Source organism: Moschus berezovskii, chromosome 5 (genome assembly GCF_049115385.1).
Source record: "Moschus berezovskii isolate FMDL1 chromosome 5, NW_MosBer_1.0, whole genome shotgun sequence".
In the NCBI taxonomy this organism is placed as follows: Eukaryota; Metazoa; Chordata; class Mammalia; order Artiodactyla; family Moschidae; genus Moschus; species Moschus berezovskii.
In genome coordinates, this window is record NC_142464.1 from 73,815,635 (window position 1) to 73,839,804 (window position 24,170).

The following is a 24,170-nucleotide window of genomic DNA, read 5'->3' on the forward strand; positions in this document are numbered from 1 at the left end:
CACCAACAAGGTGTTCTTCTTCCTTGGAATACTGTGGGAATCTGGAAGCAAATACATAAGGCTTTGGTCCTTGGAGTACAACATAAAAAGAAAAATATAAATTTAAAGTACGGCAAAATTATATAAACAAACTGATAAAAAATGAGGGACAGGAGAAAAAGCATTATATCCTAGAACTTACAAATGTAGCACATAACCTGAAAAATCCCATGCTTCATTATGTATCTGCTATGGTAGGTTTGGGCTTCCCAGATGTTGCCAGTGGTAAAGAACCTGCTCACCAATGCATGAGCCACAAGAAACTCAGGTTCAATCCCTAGGTCAGGAAGATACCCTGGAGGAAGATCCCCACTCCAGTATTCTTGCCTGGAGAATCCTATGGACAGAGAAACCTGGCTGGCTACAGTCCATAGGGTTGCAAAGTGGCAGACACCACTGAAGTAACTTGGCACACACGCACGCATGGTAAGTTTAAAAGCTTGCCACTCATGCATAGCTGTTTTATATAGTTTTCAGGTATATTTTTATTATGGAATAAATCTGCTTGGAGAACATTTAGTGAAATTAGCAATGAAGTGTCTTATTTTTCAGAATTTTTTAAGAACAAACAACATAAAGCAAGGGTTACAAGCTTGACCTCTGGCACTAAAAAAGACCTGGGTTTGAGTCTTGGATTCTTCACTTTCTAAGGCTGTCCTTGTGCAAAGTATTTATTAGGTGCCTATGAGCATAAATGAAACCATGCATGTAAAATTGAGGAGTTCCTGGCACACTCAGGAAAAGTTAAATATTACTTTAAGGTTGTTATAATGCCATTATAAAAAGAAATTATAGTTAGTCATCCAATACTTAAGTATTTTAGAGTCAGTAGAATTAATTCTAATTTATCAACTTTATGTTTTATAAGTTAAGGTAGACATATGCTTAGGAAGGGGGAGTAAGAGAGTACAACTCTATCTGTACAAAAGCCGAACAGATATCTTTTCTATGATACAGAAAGCTGCATCTTTCAAACACAGTTGAATACCAACATTAAAGAGGGATATTAATCTCTAAAAATTAGGTTTGTGGGACAACCATTTTAGAAATTAAAATCCTATCACAAAAACAGATTCAAAGAGAGAGCTTAAATGAGGAGTTTTCTAGGGTAAAGAATTTACTACTTATGGAAAACTTCACAGCATAATAACCACTCTTTGCAGGGGTGATTCAAAAGTACTTTCTAGGGAAAAAAATATAAGTATACTTCTGATAGTGGCAAATATTAGGTTACTCAGTTTCATTTTAGTATTTTTTATCTTTTGTCAGGGTACCTCTAGCATTTATATCAGTCTAAGAAAATATAATATGAGAACTCAAAAGAGTATCTCCAACAGTAAGTTGTTTATAGAGATAATTTTTTTTTTAACATACCGAGGTCTTGATTTTTGGCTTTTTTTCTCTAGTAGTCTTAACTTTCTTGTTGCTGGTAAAATAATGCAAGGTGCCATACTCCATCAAAGCTGCAAAAACAAAAATGAAACAAACAGAAACAAAGAGATCCATCGCAGTCACATAAGAAACCTTAGGTAAGGACTTCCTGGCAATTGTACTCAGAGTTGTCATAGTCAGCACTGTGGTGATACCTGTGGAGGGAGGGAAAAAAAACAGATGATGAAAATGATCTTAGACCATTTTTATTCTTCCATTTGTATGGCAATATTGTTTGCATAAATAAATAATGGAAGCAAAAGAATATGATTGCTCATGATTTACAGGGGAAAAAAATCTGGTAACCATAGCTACATTGTGTTCAGTGTGTTCTTTGTATGACTCTTAATCTGGAGTGCAAGTAGGTAACTCCCCATATCTGTCCTTGCCTTCTTCCAGAATAATCTTTTTTTCTTGTTACTAGTATCTTTTTATTTATTTTTATTGGAGGCTAATTATTTTACAATATTATATTGGTTGGTTTTGCCATACATTGACATGAATCCGACCCAGAATAATCTAATTTTAAACTATCCAATTTTTAGCTGGCCTGTGCCTGCCTGGAAGTACACATTTATTTGCCAGCTCCCTTTAGCTGTGTGTGACCACAAGCTGAAATGTAGCCGAGAAGAATCAAGTCAAGGGTGTAAACAAGGACCAAAAGATGTCCTTAGACATTAAAGAGATAGGAAATGCCCTTCTTTTCCTCTTTCTCAATTGATTTCTGCTGGAATATGATAGCCAGACCATCAGAAGCCACGTTAGACCTCTGTCTAATTTAATCTACAGTGATTTAAGGTTTCCTGTCACACATAGTTAAAATTAATCCAAACTGCCATAACATTTTTATAACTTGTATTAAACCTATTTTTTAGTCTCAGTAAAGAATACAGCCAAAATGATACCAAGCGACTATTTTTAAAAGACAAGAGTAAATCATATGTTGAAGAAGTCAACATATAAAATGAGGATGTCCCCCTGGACCCAAGCCTGTATATGGATCTTTGAGGCTGTCTGTTTCTCTTTATCCATGACCTTCTTGGGGTTCTTACCACTGCTCATTTTAGTCCCCCTTACAGATGCACATGCTCTATCTCTTCTAATCTAAACTACCTTAATTCTCATTCTTTGTCTCATGAAACAGAGCACCATTAGTGGAACTGTTTTCTCTCCAAGAAGTACTAAACATAATGCAAGATGAATCTTAATCTGGCCAGTTATTTACAGACTGTCAAATTCTGGGTTGAAAAAAATAACACCTCTTTTGTATGATGATGTTAATAGCCAACTTTTTCCTTCATGTCTGCATTAAGACACACCTTAATAATAATTCCTTTCATATGCCCATCTTTTTATTTTTGTATCACTTAGGATTGAAAAAAATTAAGGATGATACAGTTATGATGGGTTGGAAGTCATGGAGACAGGTTAAGTTCAAATTCTGACACTCCCACCTATTATTCTGTGACCTCAGGGAAGTTTCTTAACTCATCTGTGCCCCTCAACTAAAAAACTGACACAGAAATGTAATACATTTTGCTTAATATATTTATAAAAAATGTATTTATTTCACTTGAGTTTAAAATAGATATAAAATCTTTCTTCCCTTCTAAAACTAGATTTTAAATCTATAATTTCCCCCTCTAAGCAAGGTTTTAGCTGCATTTTACAAATATTAATATGCTAATTTCTTAACTAAAATTCAGTTTGAAATGTTTTCTAATTTCCCTTATTTAACCCAGGGGTTATCTAAAAGATCATTTTAAAAAATTCCAAATAAATGAGGCCATTATTAACCCATAAATTTTTTATTAATTTTTCATTTACTTTCCTTTGTTCAGAAAATAAATTCTGGAAAATTTTAGGCTTTTGAATGTTGCTGATACCTTGGTTAATGTTTTGTATGCATTTGAACATGTTGTATATTCTGTAGTTAGGTACAGTGTTTTATAAATATCAATCAGGTAAAGTAGGTTGATAATTTCATTTAAATTTTATACATCTTAATTTATTTTTCCATGTAGTTATCCTGTAAATGAAAAAGAAAGGGTATTAAAATGTCCAATTATTATTATAGATATTTTATATTTCTCTCATCATTCCTGACAGTTTTTGCTTCAATTATTTTAACCCAAAATTATAATTAAAGGATTTTCATATAGTAAGTGTGAAATAATCTCAGTGACTACCATTCTTCTCTCTTCCTTGCTTAGTGCACTATTTTTTGTAATTTATTAAATCATAACATTCTTATGGTCAAAGGCAGATTTCCCAAGGTATCCCTTGCTTCCATTATTACGTCTCATTCCAAGTCGATTGATTTCATTATCAATGATGAAATTAAATTTCACTTGATTAAAATACTATCTGTTTCATGAAGGAAAACTATAGCAGAACATAGCTTCTAGACATTTACCTATTTTATTTAGTATTTATTATCACAGAGTTTAGCTTAAAAATAATATTGTGGATTTCCTATTAAAATATCTCTGAGTTCATGAAAATAAGAAAACATTTAGAATACCAGATATCCAACAGAGACTTCATTAGGTCTCTGCCACCTCCTCAGAGAGGACTAGTCTGACTCCACAAGATAACAGAGCAAACGAGTATCCACCCACATACCTTGCCATTCTCTAGCCATTTACTTTGATTATTCTTTACAGCTGTTATTACTCACTGACATTTTATTACATGCTTTACACATGTGTACATCACCTCTATACCCTGCTAAAACATAATGTTTCCTGTTTTAACATGAACATTAGCACTTTACAACATATGTACACTGTTCACACTGCAGCACCTAGAACACTACGTATTTCACATAAAACAGTTGAAAAATTTTGTTAAAATACAATGTTGAACAAATGAGCTGAGGAAATTGTCATTCAGTGACATATATATGCATCTGTGCATATATAATTTTTAAAATATCCTTGCTCCTCCAACTACATAGGATCCACAATTTTAAGAGATATTTTCTAAGTAGACCTGACTATGGCTTATGCTTATAGTTGATAACGGTAACATTATAAAATATTAATTCATGTAAAAATACAATTCCACAAATGTCTATTCGCTTTGACATTATGGCATAGGCTTTTGGCTTTGTAGAAACCTAAAGGTATAAAAAATCTATCCAAATTATCTTTGGGGAAATATGAAAATAATGTTTAAAAACAACATACAATATTGATTATACTCAGTTGTTGTTGTTTAGTTGCTAAGTCATGTCCCAACTCTTTGTGATACTATGGACTATATCCCAACAGGATCCTCTGTCCATGGGATTTGCCAGGCAAGAATACTTAGAGTAGCATACAAAAAGAATCTAAAGTAACTTATTTACCTTGTAACATAAAATAATTTGAAATAATTATAGAAACAACATTCAGATATGAATGCATTGTCCCCAGCTGTATCTACACCTCTATTTAGACTCTCTGGGAGTTGCAGTTCCAAGTGCAGAACTAGGTACTTCCTGTTTTATCTTGCTACTTTTATGTGATTTGAATTTTACAGGTTTTTCTTTTTTACTATTTACTAGATGGAGTATTTACCAGCTGCAATAGAACCACAGGAAAACCTCTTTATTTTTGAAAATAGAAACTGTTCCAACTTTTTTTATGTTTTTAAGACACAATTATCAGTAGTGAGATTCAGGTACTATACTGATGTGGGGAAGTAATCAATTAATCAATAATTTATTTTTGTATACTTATACAAGAGTTTAGGTTATCATTTTCTTTTAAACAAATGTATAGTAATTAGACACATTTTCTTATGCCTAATTACTGATTACACTGATTATTGCAACAGATTGCCAAAGAAAAAAAGGGAAAGTTTCTTTTATCAAGTGTGAATTACAAATTACCCTTTTAATCAATGTTATTATACAGGCAACTCCCAAAAGTTCACAGAATAATAACACATTTTATAGATAACAGAAGCCCAGAAACTTCTTGTCTCTGTCCTTTGGAACAGTTGACTATTCATTAGTACCATTGTAAGAGGAGGGGATTTCAAAGCCTTCTAAATACACGCTAGTCAATAAATACTGCCTATTAGTGATTCAGCTAAAAAATAAAGTCTTGATGAAAAGTATTGACAATACTGACCACATTTAAGATGCATGGATTATGTATGATTTTCATGCAATAATTCTTGTTTAGCTTTTATGCTTCCCTTGACCTCTATTAAAAACATTTCTGAGATTTCCATCTCTTTACAATTCTATTTCCTACTTGTTTACATATATTCCCTTCAGCATCACACTGCACTATAGTATCTGTCCATTTTTGTCTGACTGTAGTTAGAGGAATATTTCTAATATATTAAACTATAAACTTTTAGCACATTAAAAGTTGTATGATACTATAGCATAATATTACATCTTACCCAACGATGTTCTTGCAGGTACTGCATCTTTATTGATCCAAAAAGATACCCAAGAAAGTACAACTGTTAGAATACATGGGATGTACGTCTGAATAGTGAAATATCCCATTCGTCTGCTCAGGTCAAAGAAAATTGTCATGATAATATAGTCCCCTGGGAGAAAAAAAAATTTTTTTGGCTATAAAATACAAATAAGTATAGGATTTCAATCCATAGATATAAACACAAATGCCACTTGATGCTAGCATTAGTCATTGATTTGTGTTCCTTTCTTACCAGAGATTGTGTGAGAGATTTCAGTTGTGTTCCGTAATCCTACAAATGCAAACTGATATAATCTCCAGTATTTAGGATCAGCCACTTCTACAGAAGGCTTTTTCCACTTATACTCAATTTCATTTTTAGGGTATCCATCTAGGTAAAAATTAAAATAAAAAATATATACATTAGCGATCCAAATCTGTTACTGTTGCAATACCAACATTATCAAAGACAAATGTTTGAAAATTCTTTCTCATTTTTATGTTAATATAGAAAAATACTGCATAAAATTGGTGACTATAGTACAAAAATAATCCTAATGATTAAATAATGATAGTCCATGCTAATTACATTTAAATCAATAAATAAAATCTTGCTGGCATCTAAGAAAAACCATGCATCCACTCCAATAAGGTGTTTCCCCTCTCAACCAGAGGTAACCACTGACCTGATTTATGTGATAATCTTCCTTTTATGATTTTGGGTATATATATTTTTGATAGGCAGTTCTGAAAAATATAGTTTAGGTTCTTTTTGAACTCTGCTTGATTTTTGCCATGCTGGATGCATTATTTTATATCTTATTTCTTTTAATATAATATTTATAATCATCATTCATGCTATTTTATGTAAAAGTAGCAAATTTCTTCTGTTGTAAAGATGTGCCAAAATTTATTCATCCATTTTACTGTGTCCACATTTGTAATCTTTCCTATTGGCTATTACTAACATTGCAGTTTACAATATTGTTGTACATGTCTCAAAAAACACATATATGCAAAAGTCTCTCTGGTATAAATACTTAGACATGAAACAGCTGGGTTGTGGATTACATATACTTCCCACTTCAGGAGATAGTGTCAATCTCTTTTCCATAGAGAATATATTAATCTCATCTCTCCCAGCCAGAGTTTGAAATGCATGTTGATCCATGTTCTCATTAAAGTTTATGTGGACAGGCTTCTTTATTTTCACTGTGAGTGAATCTTTTATTTCCTGAATACGAATAAAATCTAGAACAAATTTCATGTGCTTATTAGTTGCTTGAGTTTCTTCTTTGGATCATAGCTTATTCAATTACCCATTATTTTACTGTTGTTTTTTTTTTTCCTATCTTTTCTTTGTCTGAATTCTTATGTATATTCTGGATACTATACCGTTGTCAGTTATTTGTGTAGAAAACATCTACCTTCTCTACAGCTGTCTAGAATGGAAGTGCATTTTTTTAAAAAACACATGCTTTTATTTTTGCTACATGTCCTAGAAATACACAAGGGTATTTTAGGCCAAGTTAAGGAAATTTGGGAAAATCCATGTTGGGTGGGCTTGTGATTAAATCCTCTCAAGGAGTTAATTCACTCAGGTATGCTGATTTAGACCTTAGTCAAATAAGACTAAGGTTACTTAACAAGCTAGTTACTTAATAAGTTAGTTACTTAACCACTCTAAATTTCATGATTTTCAGTCTTAAAATGGAAACTATAATAACATCTAAATATATTTGTCGTGAAATATTAGATGGAAAAGGCTTAATTCTCTATTGGATTCATATAGGGTGTGTGAAAGAAAGATGGTGATAATTATTATGTTGATGTTCAGCTCAGCTCAGCTCAGCTCAGTCGCTCAGTCGTGTCCGACTCTCCGCGACCCCATGAATTACAGCACGCCAGGCCTCCCTGTCCATCACCAACTCCCGGAGTACAGTCAAACTCATGTCCACAGAGTCGGTGATGCCATCCAGCCATCTCATTCTCCTTCGTCCCCTTCTCCTCCCGCCCCCAACCTTTCCCAGCATCAGAGTCTTTTCCAGTGAGTCAACTCGTCGCAGACACCCAATTGCACCAACAGGGATAGAATATTCCCAGAAAAGACAATCAAAGCTAAAGAGATAGTACACCAAGAATTTATGCATGATATCTAGAGGAGAATACAGTATATCTTCAAATATTTGTGTAACAACTACTCCTTGAATGTTTCAATTAATCAAGTCTTTGTTGTTAATTGGCTGTTTTATTCATTCAGAGGTCAATGCTAGAAAATCAAAGTAGTGAGACATGAGATTATGAATTAAAAAGGACATTTTAGTGAGATGAAAATTTTAAAAAGTCAAGAAAATTCTTAATAAAGGGCAACAAGAGATACATGGGAATGTTAAAAGTGAAGAAGCATAAGTTCGGATAAAGACTTATGAATACTTATAATCGACTGTAAATAAATTCTAGAAAATATCTTTAAAAAATCAATTGTAAAAGAGGAAAATAGAATTATTCATAGACATAGGCAATATCATTTTTAAAGGCATTTTATGTGTTTTAAAGACTTGCTCAATTATATATTATGTAGAAAAATATTATTATAAAAACATATGTGAGAATAAATGTTAATAAATATAAAATAAAACTGATATTGGTATAGAGAGATTATAGCTATTTCCCTGCAACAAATATTCAGTTTATGTACCTAAATTCTCTCTAGTAATTTCTCTTTGTTTCATTTATTCTTTTGAATGAAATAAACATTTCTTCCTTGACTTTTCCAACTCATCAAAATCTTCTTAAATATTTGCTATTTATGTGGTAAAATTCTCCACCAGACCAAATAAATACATTTTAAAATACAATGTAATAAACTTAAATCTGGCCTCCTGGAAGATGAATAAAATTTCAATCAATTTTTTATTCATGGCAGTGTAAAACTATTTGAATATAAATCTATCTTCAGTAGTCCTTTAGTTAATCAAAACAGGAAAAGAATACAGATAGAATGAATATTTGTAAATAATAAGATATACATATTCAGTATATATTTATTATCACTTTTTAAAGTAAGAAATAAATGTTATTTATAAATTTATCTAAGACAGTTAAACATAATTTAAACTTTGGATAATTATATAAATCATGGTTTATCTCACATCATTTTACATTTTGAAATAAAAAGGATCATAAGTTATACAGTTGTATGAAAATATCAAGCATTTTATCACTTACAACTTGAAAATTCCAATGGACATGAATGTTCATCCATAGGAAAGTTATGAAGCTGAAGGTAACATTCTGCATTAATTGTCAGTCTATTTAGATGGAAAAATAAATATTAAATGATGAGAAATAATTTCAGGCATTAAAAATATTTTCTTTAATTTTAAAACATAATTTTGTTCTACAACAATGGACTGTGATACAATATAAAATAATATTAATTCTAAAGTCTCAAAATCTTAAGTAGTAATATTATAGCATTCATAAATGATTAATAAAATTCTGACATTTTTCTCTCCAGCCAACTAACTTGCATCAATTAGCCCAAGTGTGTTTTCTGTGTTTGTGATTAAAATTTTATACTTCAGAATCTCAACAAACACACAGGCGTACATACCCAGGCAGATTAACAGAGTGTACCCAGTTAAGTATGGTAAGTTTTTTTCTTTGGATCATAAACAACTTTCCATTAAGGGGATGATTTATAATGAGTCAATATGTTCAAGACAATGAATTAAATAAACCTGAATCTTACCTTCAACCCTCATTTAATCCACTGTTAGGGATGTTTTACTGCACCACTGAAAATCAGAGTATTTTAAAGTGTTATAGCAGGGTGGACTCCTAAAGAAAATCTTTGTCAATCGTTTGCCTTATAGGTTTAAAAATATAGTGTTTATGCCACAGCCTTTTCTGCTTCAAAACAGGGAAATTAAGGTGTTTTTCCTCTTTGCTTTCAATCCTATTCACATACTGGTAACGCCAAGCTTAAACAAGTATTTCCACAATATTTCACCTTTTTAAATTTTAGTGTATAAAAGAAGCTTCATATTTATTACTTTGCAACTTTGAAAAAGGGAAATTTATGAGTTTCAAATATTAATATGGAAACTAAATTAGAGCAACTAAAAGTTTTTTTTTTTATAAAGTAATACCTTAGAGTATATAGAACTCGTCCATCATTCCATATTCGAAGAAGACGATTAGGAGTTGTTATCCAATGAGCATCAGATTTTCTTGAGTTTCTGAAGAAAGTGTCAGGAATCCAAATTTTCCCAACCATATTACTGTTAAGCATGAGCACTTTCATGGTACTGTTGAATTTTAGACGACTATCAAACCAGGTTTGGGCAAAAATTATATCTATTGTGTATTCCTAAAAGATAAAAAGAGAGTAATGACTCATGATAGTAAAGTTTCTATTTTAGACATTCTCTTCAGAAGTTTAAATTTTTATATTTTAAAATTTCTGTAAGTAAATAGCACTTGAACTCAGTCTTTTCATAGAAAAGTATATGCCATTATCTTAACCTTTCTTTTTCATTGTTTACATGAGTCATGTAAAATAAAATCCAAGATTTCTAGCAATAACTGCTGTCCAGTGTTGCTTCACATACTTTTTGTAAATTACACTCAACATTTTATAATAAGGTTATTAATATAAAGGTCAATTACTTTCATGTTAACAACTACATTAAATATTGTGATATTTATGAGTGATTACGTCACACAAAAAGGCACAAACTAAAATATCAAAATTCAAGCACTCACCAAATTCTCTAACAGCCATCAGATTATCCTTTGTCCAGAAAACTAATTTCAGTCATTTAGATTCAAATGTTTTAAAGCAAACACACACTCTTTCTCTCTCTCTTTCACACACACACACACATACACACACACACACACACAGAATCTCCATTAAGCACTTATAATGTTCTAAGTATTGTGTTGAGTTTTGCAAGTATCAAAAATTGAGAGAGAGAGAGAAAAATAAGAGTTTTGCATGTATCAGGGCTTCCCTGATAGCCCAGTTGGTAAAGAATCCACCTGCAATGCAGGAGACCCTGATTCAATTCCTGGGTCAGGAAGATCTGCTGGAGAAGGGATAGGCTACCCACTCCAGTAATCTTGGGTTTTCCTTGTGGCTCAGCTGGTAAAGAATCCATCTGCAATGGGGGAGACATGGGTTCTGATCCCTGGGTTGGAAAAATCCCCTAGAGAAGGGAAAGCTTCTCATGTATTTTGGCCTGGAGAATTCCTTGGACTATATAGTCCATGGGGTTGCAAAGAGTCAGACACGACTGAGCCATTTTCACTTGCAAGTATCATGTCATTAAATCCTTACTACAGCCCTATCAAATAAGTACCACTATAATATTTATTTTAAGGAATGTTTATTAATAGAGACATAAAATAATTCTCCCTACATCATAGAGTAGATGGTATGAAAACTGAGGCATTGTAAGTTGAATCCCAAATCCACATACATAGCAACCACATATAATGGTCATCATAGTGAGGCCTGATGGTTGCCAAAATTAGAGAAAAGCCTCTGTTCATAATCAGAAAGACTATAAATAGGAATATGAGAGAATTCTTAGAAGTAGGTGTTTAGGTATAACCTACCTTTGTATCCTGAGAGTTATGCCTACCATATTATAAAAGTAAAAAATAATTTGATAAAATTAATGAATAAGAATGCATAACCAATGCTACTGAGAAAGGAAAGTGAGTAAGTGTATGTATGTGTGAAACTTTGAGGTTAGAAGGTTAGGAAAAGAGTAAACTGAAAAGTATGAAGTTTTGAGGTGGGAGAGATTATTTGCTCACTCTTGATGTAATGCTAGCTCTTGTCCAAACTTACCCAGAAAGAAATATTTAATATAATAAATAGAAGTATAATTGAGTTTGACTAATGAAAGAAAAATCTTTAAATGGTAGAGAGAACTGAACAGTAGAAACTGCTTAAGATAAAGTAAGAGGCTAACATACCCCACTAGAATTATGGATTAACAAAAATACAACACTGGTTGGTGGAGGAAACTTTAAGCTTCTTAGTAGGTATATTGGCTGCAGTTTTCCTAATTACAGGGCATTAAAAATAACACTTGAGAACTAGCTTGCATAGGGCTGGGAAACAGTCCAGTAAACAGTTATTGGATCCTGCTTTTCAGCTGGCAGTTCCTTCTTCAGTAGATCTGTTTGTAACTGTGTTAATCACTGTTGGATGAGTTATGACTTCCAAAGGGTCAAATTTCCCCAAGCAGAGATTTTTGGGAAAATGGGAAGATTTTTTTTCTACTCACAATTCCCTCAATCTAGGTTCAAGAAGATAAAGATGCAGAGCATGTGTCTTGATAACCCATCCTTCCTAAACTTTTTGCAGAGGTTAATACTCCCAAGCTCTTTTAATTTACTAATCCTTAATAAATGCTTCATTGAGATAAGTTATTCAAGCCTGTGCCATTTTTATACATAACTGAAAAATCCCATTTTATTTGCTCATTTGTATTAGTGTAGTTTCAAGAAAATGATCAAACCGTGTTCTTGTACTTCATGTTCCTATTTACAGGTCATAATTATCTACATAACAAATAAGCAAAAGAAACCTGAAAAGGAACTTCCAGTCACTCAGAACAACAAGTAGAATAGCTTCTAGGATAAACATTTCAAGATGAGGAGCAGTGCATTTAGCATTTGAGATCATATGTACATTGTGAATGGAGAAGGCAATGGCAAGCCACTCCAGTACTCTTGCCTAGAAAATCCCATGGATGGAGGAGCCTGGTAGGCTGCAGTCTGTGGGGTCGCTAAGGGTCAGACACAACTGAGCGACTTCACTTTCACTTTTCACTTTCACACATTGGAGAACGAAATGGCAACCCACTCCAGTGTTCTTGCCTGGAGAATCCCAGGGACAGGGGAGCCTGGAGGGCTTTTGTCTACGGGGTCACACAGAATCGGACACGACTGAAGTGACTTAGCAGCATCAGTACACTGTGAAACTTTGCCTCCTTGCAGTTAGCCCAGAAAATAGCATTAGTGGGTAAAGGTGAAGAAGTGAGCCATCTTGACTTATAACTCAATCAATCAAACCATAATTGATGAAAGTGAGTGTCATGCCCTTTTCCTACTTCACTGTCAGCTTGCAATTACGTGCTGTGTCTAAAACTTAAATGCACAGGTTAACTCAGTATCTTTTTTTAGTAATGAAATTGACATCACACAAAATGCAGACCTAAATAATTAACTTAGGTGCATAATTACATCATGAAATTGGGTTGATTCTCATCTGATCTTATGACCCTGGCATTGATCTCTCCCTAAGCTATCGATTCACATGGCCAAAACAGTAAAATAGATCAGTGGTTAGCAGTGAATCAGATAATGCCATGTACATTCATCAAATAACTTTTTAACAAATATTTTTCAGTGTTCAAGTTACTTCTGTATTGTTCTCAGTTTACAAAGATGAACATGAAATTTTTCCATTATGTATATTTATATAATAAAATCGGAAATTAATGCTACTTAGGAGAGACAGATGCTGAGAGGGATTGGGGGCAGGAGGAGAAGGGGACGACAGAGAATGAGATGGTTGGATGGCATCACCGACTCGATGGACATGAGTTTGAGTGAACTCTGGGAGTTGGTGATGGACAGGGAGGCCTGGCGTGCTGTGATTCATGGGGTCGCAAAGAGTCGGACATGACCGAGTGACTGAACTGAACTGAAATGAGGAGAGACAGAATTAAAGAGAAATAAAAACAAACGAGATTAGAAATTAATAAAGACTTCATGACGGAAATTGTATTTAACCTGAATTGACTTTTAAACAGTTGCAAATTAACATTAGAGAGATTTTTATCTCTAAAACAAAAGTTAATTATGCTGTCCAAGTTCAAATACTAACATAAATATAGAATCAGAGAATTTCTGACATATCAGTATGCTTCTAGAATAGCACTCTTCACAGTATTATTGGAATTGCTGGCTTCCAGTGTTTACCTCAGTAGGTCAGATCAAATCTGTACATATCACAAAATGGAGTTCTCTATGCAGATAAAACCAAAGCCTATTGCAGGACTTGCACAACTTCTCCTAGAGAGATTTGTCGTTGTTTCCATTATAGCAAAATGTTAAAAGTGGAGACATTTAACAAGATTTATCTACTTCAGATTTTAATTAAACTGATGTGAGTTAAAATTCATTGCCAATAGAAAACCTAAGGCTTTCATACATTATTTAAAAGACTTTGGACTGAAAAAAAAAAAAAATATATATATATATATATATAAATAACACAACTAAGAATAGGACATTGTCTTTAACTCTATACATAATTTTAAATACTTTTAAGATAAACTACAACAAATATGTCAAATGTGTGTTATACTGAGAAGTTATGATGTAATCTAAAGAATACTAGTTGAATGGAGACAGGAAATCATGTCAGACTCCCAGTTCTGTGAGTTCCTAGAGTAGGAAGCTGATCAAGTCCTTTACTCTTTCTCAATAGGAAAATGAGGACACTACATAAAATTATCATCCTTTCTGTCCTAGCTCTAAGGTTCGATAACAGTCTAAACATAAATAAGATAAAGGCCCTATCAACATGGTAACATCCAGTGACCTATCCTCATAAAAATACTTCTGATCTAAAGGTATTGAGAGTGGCAATTCCTACACAGGTTAATAAGAAGTCCAGGGTCCCCAAGGAGGAGATTTATTTTTTTTCTTTTTTCTCTACATTCCTTAGTGTTAGTCACATAAAACTTTTTTTTTTTTCTTTAAGCACAGAACTGATGATTACACAACAAGCAACTCAGTTTAAACTCTGCACTAAGGATTATATAACAATAATGTATCCTGCTTGACGGCAGTTTCTTCTTCCTGAAAATCTTCTGACTAATTCTGATATCTTCAGATCAGTTACTCAGTCTTGTCCAACTCTTTACGACCCCATGAATCACAGCACTCCAAGCCTCCCAGTCCATCATCAACTGCCGGAGTCCAAACAAAACCATATCTATTGAGTCGGTGATGCCATCCAACCATCTCATCCTCTGTCATACCCTTTTCCTCCTGCCCTCAATCTTTCCCAGCATTAGGGTCTTTTCCAATGAGTCAGCTCTTCACATCAGGTGACTGAAGTATTGGTTTCAGCTTCAACCTCAGTCCTTCCAATGAACAGCTAGGACTGATCTCCTTTAGAATGGACTGGCTGGATCTCCTTGCAGTCCAAGGGACTCTCAAGAGTCTTTTCCAATACCACAGTTCAAAAGCATCGAACTTCTGAGCTCAACTTTCTTTATAGTCCATCTCTCATATCCATACATACCACTGGAAAAACCATAGCCTTGACTAGACGGACTTTTGTTGGCAAAGTAATGTCTCTGCCTTTAGGTATGCTGTCTAGGTTGCTCATAACTTTCCTTCCAAGGAGTAAGCACCTTTTAATTTCATGGTGGAAGTTACCATCTGCAGTGATTTTGGAGCCCCCAAAAATAAAGTCAGCCAAAGTTTCCACTATTTCCCCATCTATTTCCCATGAAGTGATGGGACCAGATGCCATGATCTTAGTTTTTTGAATGCTAAGTTTTAAACCAACTTTTTCACTCCTCTTTCTCTTTCATCAAGAGGCTCTTTAGTTCCTTTTCACTTTCTGCCATAAGGGTGGTGTCATCTGCATATCTGAGGTTTTTTATATTTCTCCCAGCAATCTTGAATTCCAGCTTGTGCATCCTCCAGCCCAGTGTTTCTCATGATGTATTCTGCATATAAGTTAAATAACTAGGGTAACAATATACAGTCTTGACGTATATGAGTGCAACTGTGTGGTAGTTTGAGCATTCTTTGGCATTGCCTTTCTTTGGGATTGGAATGAAAACTGACCTTTTCCAGTCTTGTGGCCGAAGCTGAGTTTTCCAAATTTGCTGGCATATTGAGTACAGCACTTTCACCGCATCATCTTTCAGGATTTGAAATAGCTCAACTGGAATTCCATCACTCCACTAGGTGTGTTCATAGTGATGCTTCCTAAGGCCCACTTGACTTCACATTCCAGGATGTCTGTCTTTAGGTGAGTGATCACACCATCATGATTATCTGGGTCGTGAAGATCTATTTTGTACAGTTCTTCTGTGTATTCTTCCCAACTCTTCTTAATATCTTCTGCTTCTGTTAAGTCCCTACCATTTCTGTCCTTTATTAAGCCCATCTTTGCATAAAATGTTCCCTTGGTATCTCTAATTTTCTTGAAGAGATCTCTAGTCCTTCCCATTCTATTGTTTTCCTCTATTTCTTCACATTGATCTCTGAGGAAGGCTTTCTTATCTCTCCTTGCTATTCTTTGGAACTCTGCATTCAGATGCTTATATCTTTCCTTTTCTCCTTTGCTTTTTGCTTCCCTTCTTTTCACAGCTATTTGTAAGGCCTCCTTAGACAGCCATTTTGTTTTTTGCATTTCTTTTCCATGGGGATGGTCTTGATCCCTGTCTCCTGTACAATGTCACGAACCTGCATCCAGAGTTCATCAGGCATTCTATCTATCAGATCTAGTCCCTTAAATCTATTTCTCACTTCCACTGTATAGTCAAATAGTATTTGATTTAGGTCATACCTGAATAGTCTAGTGGTTTTCTCCACCTTCTTCAATTTCAGTCTGAATTTGGCTATAAGGAGTTCATGATCTGAGCCACAGTCAGCTCCTGGTCTTGTTTTTGCTGACTGTATAGAGCTTTTCCATCTTTGGCTGCAAAGCATATAATCAAACTGTTTCGGTGTTGACCATCTGGTGATGTCCATGTTTAGAGTCTTCTCTTGTGTTGTTGGAAGAGGGTGTTTGCTATGACCAGTGCGTTCTCTTGGCAAAACTCTATTAGCATTTGCCCTGCTTCATTCTGTACTCCAAGGACAAATTTGCCTGTTACTTCAGATGTTTCTTGACTTCCTACTTTTGCATTCCAGTCCCCTATAATGAAAAGGACATCTTTTTCGAGTGTTAGTTTTAGAAGGTCTAATAGGTCTTCGATGCTTTTGAACTGTGGTGTTGGAGAAGACTCTTGAGAGTCCCTTATACTGCAAGGAGATCCAACCAGTCCATTCTAAAGGAGATCAATCCTGGATGTTCATTGGAGGGACTGATGCTAAAGCTGAAACTGCAATACTTTGGCCACCTCATGCGAAGAGTTGACTCACTGGAAAAGACTCTGATGATGGGAGGGATTGGGGGCAGGAGGAGAAGGGGACGACAGAGAATGAGATGGCTGGATGGCATCACCGACTCTGTGGACATGAGTTTGAGTGAACTCCGGGAGTTGGTGATGGACAGGGAGGCCTGGCATGCTGTGATTCATGGGGTCGCGGAGAGTCGGACACGACTGAGCGACTGAAATGAACTGAACTGAACTGAACTGAATAGGTCTTCATAGAATCATTCAATTTCAGCTTCTTCAGTGTTACTGGTTGGGGCATAGACTTGGATTATTGTGATATTGAAAGGTTTGCCTTGGAAATGAACAGAGATCATTCTGTCGTTTTTGAGATTGCATCCAAGTACTGCATTTCAGACTCTTTTCTTGACTATGATAGCTACTCCATTTCTTCTAAGAGATTCCTGCCCACAGTAGTAGATATAACGGTCATCTGAGTTAAATTCACCCATTCCAGTCCATCTTAGTTCACTGATTCCTAGAATGTCGATGTTCACTTATCATCTCCTGTTTGACCACTTCCAATTTGCAATGATTCTTGGACCTAACATTCCAGGTTCCTACGCAATATTGCTCTTTACAACTTCGAATCTTGCTTCTATCATCAGTCCCATCCACCACTGGGTTTTGTTTTTGCTTTGGCTCCATCCCTTCTTTCTTTATGGTGCTATTTCTCCACTGATCTCCAGTAGCATACTGGGCACTTACCGACCTGGGGAGTTCATCTTTCAATGTCCTACCTTTTTGCCTTTTCATACAGTTCATGGGGTTCTTAAGGCAAGAATACAGGAGTGGTTTGCCATTCCATTCTCCAGTGGACCACATTCTGTCAGACCTTTCCACCATGACCCATCCATCTTGGGTGGCCCCACACAGCATGGCTTAGTTTCATTGAGTTAGACAAGGCTCTGGTCTGTGTAATCAGATTGGCCTGTTGTCTGTGATTGTGGTTTCAGTCTGTCTGCCCTCTGATGCCCTCTCTCAGTGCCTACCATCTTGCTTGGTTTTCTCTTACCTTGGATGTGGGGTATCTCTTAATGTATATTATGGGAGTGGATCTGGTCAGTACAGTTCAGTCACTAAGTCCTGTCTGGCTCTTTGAAACCCCATGGTCTGCAGCAACCCTGGCCTCCCTGTCCAGCACCAAATCCCAGAGTCTACTCAAACTCATGTTCATTGAGTCAATGATGCCATCCAACCATCTCATCCTTTGTCATTCCCTTCTCCTCCCACCTTCAATCTTACCCAGCATCAGGGTCTTTACAAATGAGTCCGTCCTTCGCAACATGTGGCCAAAGTGTTGAGGTTTCAGCTTCAACATCAGTCCTTCCAATGAATATTCAGGACTGATTTCCTTTAGGATGGACTGGCTGGATCTCCATGCAGTCCAAGGGACTCTCAAGATTCTTCTCCAATACCACAGTTCAAAAGCATCAATTTTTCAGTGCTCAGCTTTCCTTATAGTCCAACTTTCAAATCCATACATAACTACTGGAAAAAACATAGTTTTGACTAGATGGACCTTTGTTGGCAAAGTGATATCTCTGCTTTTTAATATGCTGTCTGGGTTGGTCATAACTTTTCTTCCAAGGAGGAAACATCTTTTAACTTCATGGCTGCAGTCACCATCTGCAGTGATTTTGCAGCCCAGAAAAATAAAGTCTGCCACTGTTCACTGTTTCTCCATCTATTCGCCATGAAGTGATGGGACTGGATGCCATGATCTTAGTTTTCTGAATGTTGAACTTTAAGTGAACATTTTCACTCTCTTTTTTCACTTTCATCAAGAGGCTCTTTATTTCTTCACTTTCTGCCAGAAAGGTGGTTCCATCTGCATATCTGAGGTTATTGATATTTCTCCCGGCAATCTTGATTCCAGCTTGTGCTTCATTCAGCCCAGTGTTTCTCATGATGTAATCTGCATATAAGTTAAATAAGCAAGGTGACAATATACTGTCTTGACGTTACTCCTTTCCCGATTTGGAACCAGTCTGCAGTTCTCTGCTAGATCTAACTGTTGCTTCCTGACCTACATATAGATTTCCCAGAAGGAAGGTCAAGTGATCTGGTATTCCCACCTCTTTCAAAATTTTCCACAGTTTATTGTGATCCACACAGTCAAAGGCTTCGGCATAGTCAATAAAGCAGAAGCAAATGTTTTTCTGGAACTCTCTTGCTTTTTAGATGATCCAGCGGATGTTGGCAACTGGATCTCTGGTTCCTGTGCCTTTTCTAAATCCAGTTTGAACATCTGGTAGTTCACCGTTCATGTATTGTTGAAGCCTGACTTGGAGAATTTTGAGCATTACTTTACTAGCGTGTGTGATGAGTTCAATTGTGCAGTAGTTTGAGCATTCTTTGTCATTGCCTTTCTGTGGGATTGGAATGAAAGCTGACCTTTTCCAGTCCTGTGGCCACTGCTGAGTTATCAAATTTGCTGGCATATTGAGTGCAGCACTTTCACAGCAGCATCTTTCATGTCTTGAAATAGCTCAACTGGACCTCCACTAGCTTTGTTTGTAGTGATGCTTCCTAAGGCCCACTTAACTTCACATTCCAGGATGTCTGGCTCTAGATGAGTGATCACACCATCGTGATTATCCAGTCATGAACCTTTTTTGTACAGTTCTTCTGTGTATTCTTGTCACCTTTCTTAATATCTTCTGCTTCTGTTAGGTCCATACCATTATGGCAGAGATATTACAGCAGAGACATTACTTTGCTGAATAACATCACAATAGTCAAATTTATGGTTTTTCCAGTAGTCATGGGTGGATGTGAGAGTTGGACCATAAAGAAAGCTGAGCATCAAAGAACTGATGCTTTTGAACTGTGATGTTGGAGAAGACTCTTGAGAGTCCCTAAGACTGCAAGGAGATCCAACCAGTCCATCCTAAAGGAAATCAGTCCTGAATATTCACTGGAAGGACTGATGCTGAAGCTGAAACTCCAATACTTTGCCACCTGATGTGAGAAACTGACTCACTGGAAAACACTCTGATGCTGGGAAAGATTGAAGGCATGAGGCAAAGAGGCAACAGAGGATGAGATGGTTGGATGGCATCACCAACTCGTTGGGCATGTATTTTACCAAGCTCCAGGAGTTCGTGATGGATAGGAAAGCCTGGTATGCTGCAGTCCACAGGGTTCCAAAGAGTCAGACATGACTGAGTGACTGAACTGAACTGAACTGAATCTTCTAAAATGGTGAAATACTATCCCTTTGAAGTGATCTTTAGTCCATGATAAATCATCACCTTATGTGCTAAATTGCTTTTTCCTATTCATTGCTTTTCTTTAAAAAAAAAAAATATTATTAGCAACATATTACTATTTGTCACTCTCTTCATATAAATAAATTTTAGGTTAGGAAATGAAACAGTCAAAGTGGTTGCCTAATAACTTTGAATTCATCATTGAAAACCCTTGGCAGGTACCATATATCTCAATTTAAATTAAGAGGTGAAAACTGTAGACTTATAAGGTATAGCTGTATTAACTATAACATTTGACAAATGAAATAGGGCCTTAAATTAGCTAGGTAGGAAGCAAAGCAAAAAACGAGATTTTAACCACATTTTGACAGACCTTTCCCCCAATTCTAACCTGAGGCCAGAACTGTCAAGCAGTACTAGCCCATTATAGAACATTCTATATCTACTAGTTCATAAAGGACTCAAAATTATAACTAACCTTGGAGGCATGTCATTAAAAAAGAATTCAACATTAGACACCTCAAAAGACTTACCACAGTATTAGACAGTGAATTATTAAATATATTTTAATATACAAGGCAATATTTAATGATAGTTTTAAACAGGAATTAATAATAATAGTCACGATATAATACATGGAAAGATACCATGTTACAGTGAAAATATGCATAATAGTATAGCATTTGGGAAACAATGTATATAAAGTTATTAAAATGTTAAAACAGTAGCTAACAGTGGTGACTACTATGTAATGATAATCCTTGATATTTTTCAAAATATTTTAGAAAATATAGCATAGGGTCACCATTAGCAAGTTAAAATATGTATTGATTCATAACAGAATTTGTCCTGACCCTTCCTCCTCTGTATTGATCTAATTAAGCCATCCTCCCCACTAGGTTTTATATTTTCTAACTTAGTAATCAATGTATCAACTGTCACAATAGAAATATTACATAAATAAAGAGAAATAAGAACATAGAATAAAAATTTTTAAGTGTTTTTTTAACCTTAAGAAATAGTATTAATTATTTTAATAATTTTTGGAGGTTTAGAGGTCAATATAATTTCTTTATTAGAAGAACTCTAACTTCCTATTCTTGGAGCAACTGAACAGTCTGAATCAAAGCAGAACAGAGATGAAAATAACATTTATTTATAATTTTTAATTTTATTTCTGCTAGTGTTGAGTCAAAAGGTACCTAAAATAGAGACAGTGAAAAGAAATTGACTTTAAAGGATATAATGAAAAAATAAATCTTAATGTAATATGCAAAAAAGAAATAAAAACTATGGTTCAGTTCAGTTCAGTCGCTCAGTCATGTCCGACTCTTTGCGACCCCATGAATCACAGCACTCCAGGCCTCCCTGTCCATCACCAACTTCGGGAGTTCACTCAAACTCATGTCCATCGAGTTGGTGATGCCATCCAGCCATCTCATTCTCTGTCGTCCCCTTCTCCTCCGTCCCCCAATCTTTCCCAACATCAGAATCTTTTCCAGTGAGTCAACTCTTCGCATGAGGTGGCCAAAGTATTGGAGCTTCAGCTTCAGCATCAGTCCCTCAATGAACACCCAGGATTGATCTCCTTTAGAATGAACTGGTTGGATCTCCTTGCAGTCCAAGGGACTCTCAAGAGTCTTCTCCAACACCACAGTTCAAAAGCATCAATTCTTCAGCAATCAGCTTTTTTCCCAGTCCAACTCTCACATCCATACATGACCACTGGAAAAACCATAGCCTTGACTAGACAGACCTTTGTTGGCAAAGTAATGTCTCTGCTTTTTAATATACTATCAAGGTTGGTCATAACTTTCCTTCCAAGGAGTAAGCGTCTTTTAATTTCATGGCTGCAACCAGCATCCGCAGTGATTTTGGAGCCCAAAAAAATAAAGTCTGACACTGTTTCCATTGTTTCCCCATCTATCACAACCAAGATAATCACAATGGCGTGATCACTGACCTAGAGCCAGACATCTTGGAATGTGAAGTCAAGTGGGCCTTAGAAAGCATCACTATGAACAAAACTAGTGGAGGTGATGGAATTCCAGTTGAACTATTTCAAATCCTGAAAGATGATGCTGTGAAAGTGTTGCACTCAGTATGCCAGCAAATTTGGAAAACTCAGCAGTGGCCACAGGACTGGAAAAGATCAGTCCTCATTCCAATCCCAAAGAAAGGCAATGCCAAAGAATGCTCAAACTACCGCACAATTGCACTCATCTCACACGCTAGTAAAGTCATGCTCAAAATTCTCCAAGCCAGGCTTCAGCAATATGTGAACCATGAACTTCCAGATGGACAAGCAGGTTTTAGAAAAGGCAGAGGCACCAGAGATCAAATTGCCAACATCTGCTGGATCATGGAGAAAGCAAGAGAGTTCCAGAAAAACTATGGTAGCAAGCTTTAAAATGTTGTACAAATGAAACAAATAAACTTAAAGTGTTGCTGTTTTATAATTCCTAAAAGTAATATAGCTGGCAAGGAGTGACTATTTCCTGTTAATACAGTAAAAGGAAAACACGGAGTTAATTTAATATATAGAAGCTATGTTTAAATCTTTATTTCCTTAAATCTGGAAGCATCAATAACAAAAAAAGAGAAGAAACGAAGGAGAGGAATGGGAAGGAAGAGAGTAGAGAGAAAGAACCCCCAAGAGAGAGGGTCAGAAAGAAACAAAGACAGAGAAATGGAAGAACTTAGGAACACTGGCTGGAGAAGGAAATGGCAACCCACTCCAGTATTCTTGCCTAGAGAATCCTGTGGATGGAGGAGCCTGGTGGGCTACTGTCCATAGGGTTGCAAAGAGTTGGACACAACTGGAGCAACTTAGCATGCATGCATGCATTGACAAAGGAAATGGTGACCCACTCCAGTATTCTTGCCTGGAGAATCCCGGGGGTGGAGGAGCCTGGTGGGCTGCTGTCTATGAGGTCGCACAGAGTCAGACACAACTGAAGCGACTTAGCAGCAGTAGCAGCATGAACATTGGGACCAATTGTTTGAACCATGCTAAAGAAATGTGCTCCTTGAAAGAAATTCATGATTCATGAGGAAAAAAATTCTCCCTGAGCACCAGCTTTCTTAGTATATTTGGAATTGTTAAAAGATATATGTCTAGGGATTTAATTATAAAAATTGAGTTTGATAAAATATGGTAAAATTTTAAAAAAATCTTAAAAGTCAGTTCTCACCATTCTCAAATGAATTATTTAACTATACCTTTCCCTCTAACTGTACCTCATGGGCTTCCCAGGTGGCTCAGTGGCAATAAAAAAAAAAAAAAAATCTGTGCTAATGCAGAAGCCGCAGGAGATGCCTGTTCAATCCCTGTGTCAGCAAGATCCCCTGGAGAAGGAAATGGCAACCCACTCTAGTATTCTTGCCTGGAAAATCCCATGGACAGAGAAGCCTGGCATGCTCCAGTCCATGGGGTCACAAAGAGTTGGACTTGACTTAGTGACTAAACCACCACCCTCTATATGGTGGCTCAATGGTAAAGAGTCTGCCTACAAAGGAGGAAGCTGCAGGAACCAGGGTTCTATCTCTGGGTTGGAAAGATCCTCTGGAGTAGGGCATGGCAACACACTTGAGTATTCTTGCCTGAAGAATCCCAAGGACAGAGGGGCCTGGCAAGCTACAGTCCATGGGGTTGCAAAGAGTTGGACACGACTGAAGAGACTTAGCATGCACGCAGGGACCTTCTATACAGACATTTGATGCTTGCCCATTCTGCTTAAATGGTGGAACAAAACTTATTTACTGAAAAAATCTCATATCCCCCTTATTTTATTTCCATGCAATAATAATTAATATGTATAACTTTTGTAGTTTCACCTATACTT

General features: G+C 35.8%; 1 protein-coding gene across 2 annotated transcripts in view; it reads right to left on the bottom strand.

Annotated features, from left to right (window-relative positions):
* GABRG1 (gamma-aminobutyric acid type A receptor subunit gamma1) overlaps window positions 1–24,170 on the bottom strand; it is a 90,133-nt gene that overhangs the window by 12,021 nt on the left and 53,942 nt on the right. Inside the window, exons 4-8 of one of the 2 annotated variants that reach the window (XM_055434615.1) lie at window positions 10,049–10,269; window positions 9,123–9,205; window positions 6,148–6,285; window positions 5,872–6,024; window positions 1,414–1,625 (exon numbers count right to left, since the gene is read on the bottom strand). In XM_055434615.1, coding sequence (XP_055290590.1) covers window positions 1,414–1,625; window positions 5,872–6,024; window positions 6,148–6,285; window positions 9,123–9,205; window positions 10,049–10,269 — 807 coding nt within the window. Of the gene's footprint in view, window positions 1–1,413; window positions 1,626–5,871; window positions 6,025–6,147; window positions 6,286–9,122; window positions 9,206–10,048; window positions 10,270–24,170 lie in introns of those variants that run through there. The other variant, XM_088836044.1, reaches the window with a different exon arrangement.